We start from the raw sequence: 1259 nt of genomic DNA, 5'->3' as shown, positions 1-1259 counted from the left end.
TGGAAAACTGATCTTTCCAGGAAAAGAGCATAGTCTGTCCTCCGCACATGGACGCCAATAAAAGTGTATTTTAGCGAAAGATCTGGGCTTTCGTGACAAAATCCGCTCCAAGTTTCCATATGAAGGCGAAATTCGACTATTTTCCTAGAAAATTGGTGAAAACTCGCGCGTGGGATACAGCTAGATACAGCAGGGAATCGTTGCCGGAAGATACTTCAATTCTGAGCGAGAAACCAATGTTTTGGACAAACTGCACCCGCTCATTGAACCTTGCAAGGGCTTCGAAGCAACACCACAGAAACACGCACATTGTTTATCAGTGCAAGGAGCGGTAAAAATTACTTTACACGTAGATAATTAACTAAAAGCACTATAATTCATTAGTTCCCTGAATGTGTTTCCCACACAAGGGAAATGGCTAGATCATCGTTAATTAAAAAACGTCCGTCCGCACTGAAAAACTGTTGATTCAAAAAGTCCGTAATAGTGAAGTTAAAAAACTAGTTTCTGGCAAAACAGTCCTTTGAGCGCCTACTACTTGGTCAAGGATTTTGGCCTGTTTCATAGACCAATTTCGCATTTCCAAAAACGATCGAAAAAGTTCCAAACCCACCCAAACCAACATCAACAGACATTCCTTGAATAATAGGAGCAGTTAAATCGTGCAAACAAAACCTAGATTAGATAACAATGCCTATCAGCTCACCTTTTAGTGCGCTAAGACTATAAAAGTTGAATTATTACGAAAGGTATTGCGGGTGTCCAACGAAATTGAGAAAAACACTTCATGAATGGATAGCTCAGTGAAGTCGCTGATACCAGACAAAGCAAGCAAAGAGCGCTCCAAGCAATGCTGTTCCAAAAACTTCATTTTTCTCCTGGTGGTCGTTTTCTGCTTCCTATCCACATTAGTCTACATTGTGTTCCCGGATCCGTTTGAGTTCAAAGCTGGAGCATTTCTACTGCAGTCTACACCGCCAGATGCCATCCGAATTAGCGAAACTTTGAAGACGAGTCCAACACAACACAGTGCGATAGAAAATCGGCCTAAATACACTTTCGCGGATTTGGACAAGTTCTTGTGCGCCAAACAGTCCGAGCCTCCCAATAATACTCGCACAGTTTTGAAAAAACCCTGTCCTACTCGAGGAATTATTACTGCCATCGCTGGAGGACGAACTGGTAAGTTAACCCACATAGCAAAATGATATTCCCAGAATATACCTGGAACATTCATGTGATGTACATGCATATTCCTG

General features: G+C 41.9%; 2 protein-coding genes across 4 annotated transcripts in view; one reads left to right on the top strand and one right to left on the bottom strand.

The window, feature by feature from the left end:
* Nucleotides 1–1259, bottom strand: part of LOC109540159 — a 32238-nt gene that overhangs the window by 16401 nt on the left and 14578 nt on the right. The window lies entirely within an intron of this gene.
* Nucleotides 685–1259, top strand: part of LOC109540163 (galactoside alpha-(1,2)-fucosyltransferase 2) — a 2751-nt gene continuing 2176 nt past the window's right edge. The window contains exon 1 of the mRNA XM_019908391.2: nucleotides 685–1182. Within this exon, the coding sequence (XP_019763950.2) occupies nucleotides 792–1182 (391 nt within the window). The 5' untranslated portion in view covers nucleotides 685–791. The remainder of the gene's footprint in view (nucleotides 1183–1259) is intronic.

This window comes from Dendroctonus ponderosae, unplaced genomic scaffold (genome assembly GCF_020466585.1).
Source record: "Dendroctonus ponderosae isolate FM_Combo_2020 unplaced genomic scaffold, Dpon_F_20191213v2 Dpon_F_20191213_7, whole genome shotgun sequence".
NCBI lineage: Eukaryota > Metazoa > Arthropoda > Insecta > Coleoptera > Curculionidae > Dendroctonus > Dendroctonus ponderosae.
The sequence above is the reverse complement of the archived record's forward strand: the minus strand, read 5'-3'. Positions and strand labels throughout refer to the sequence as shown.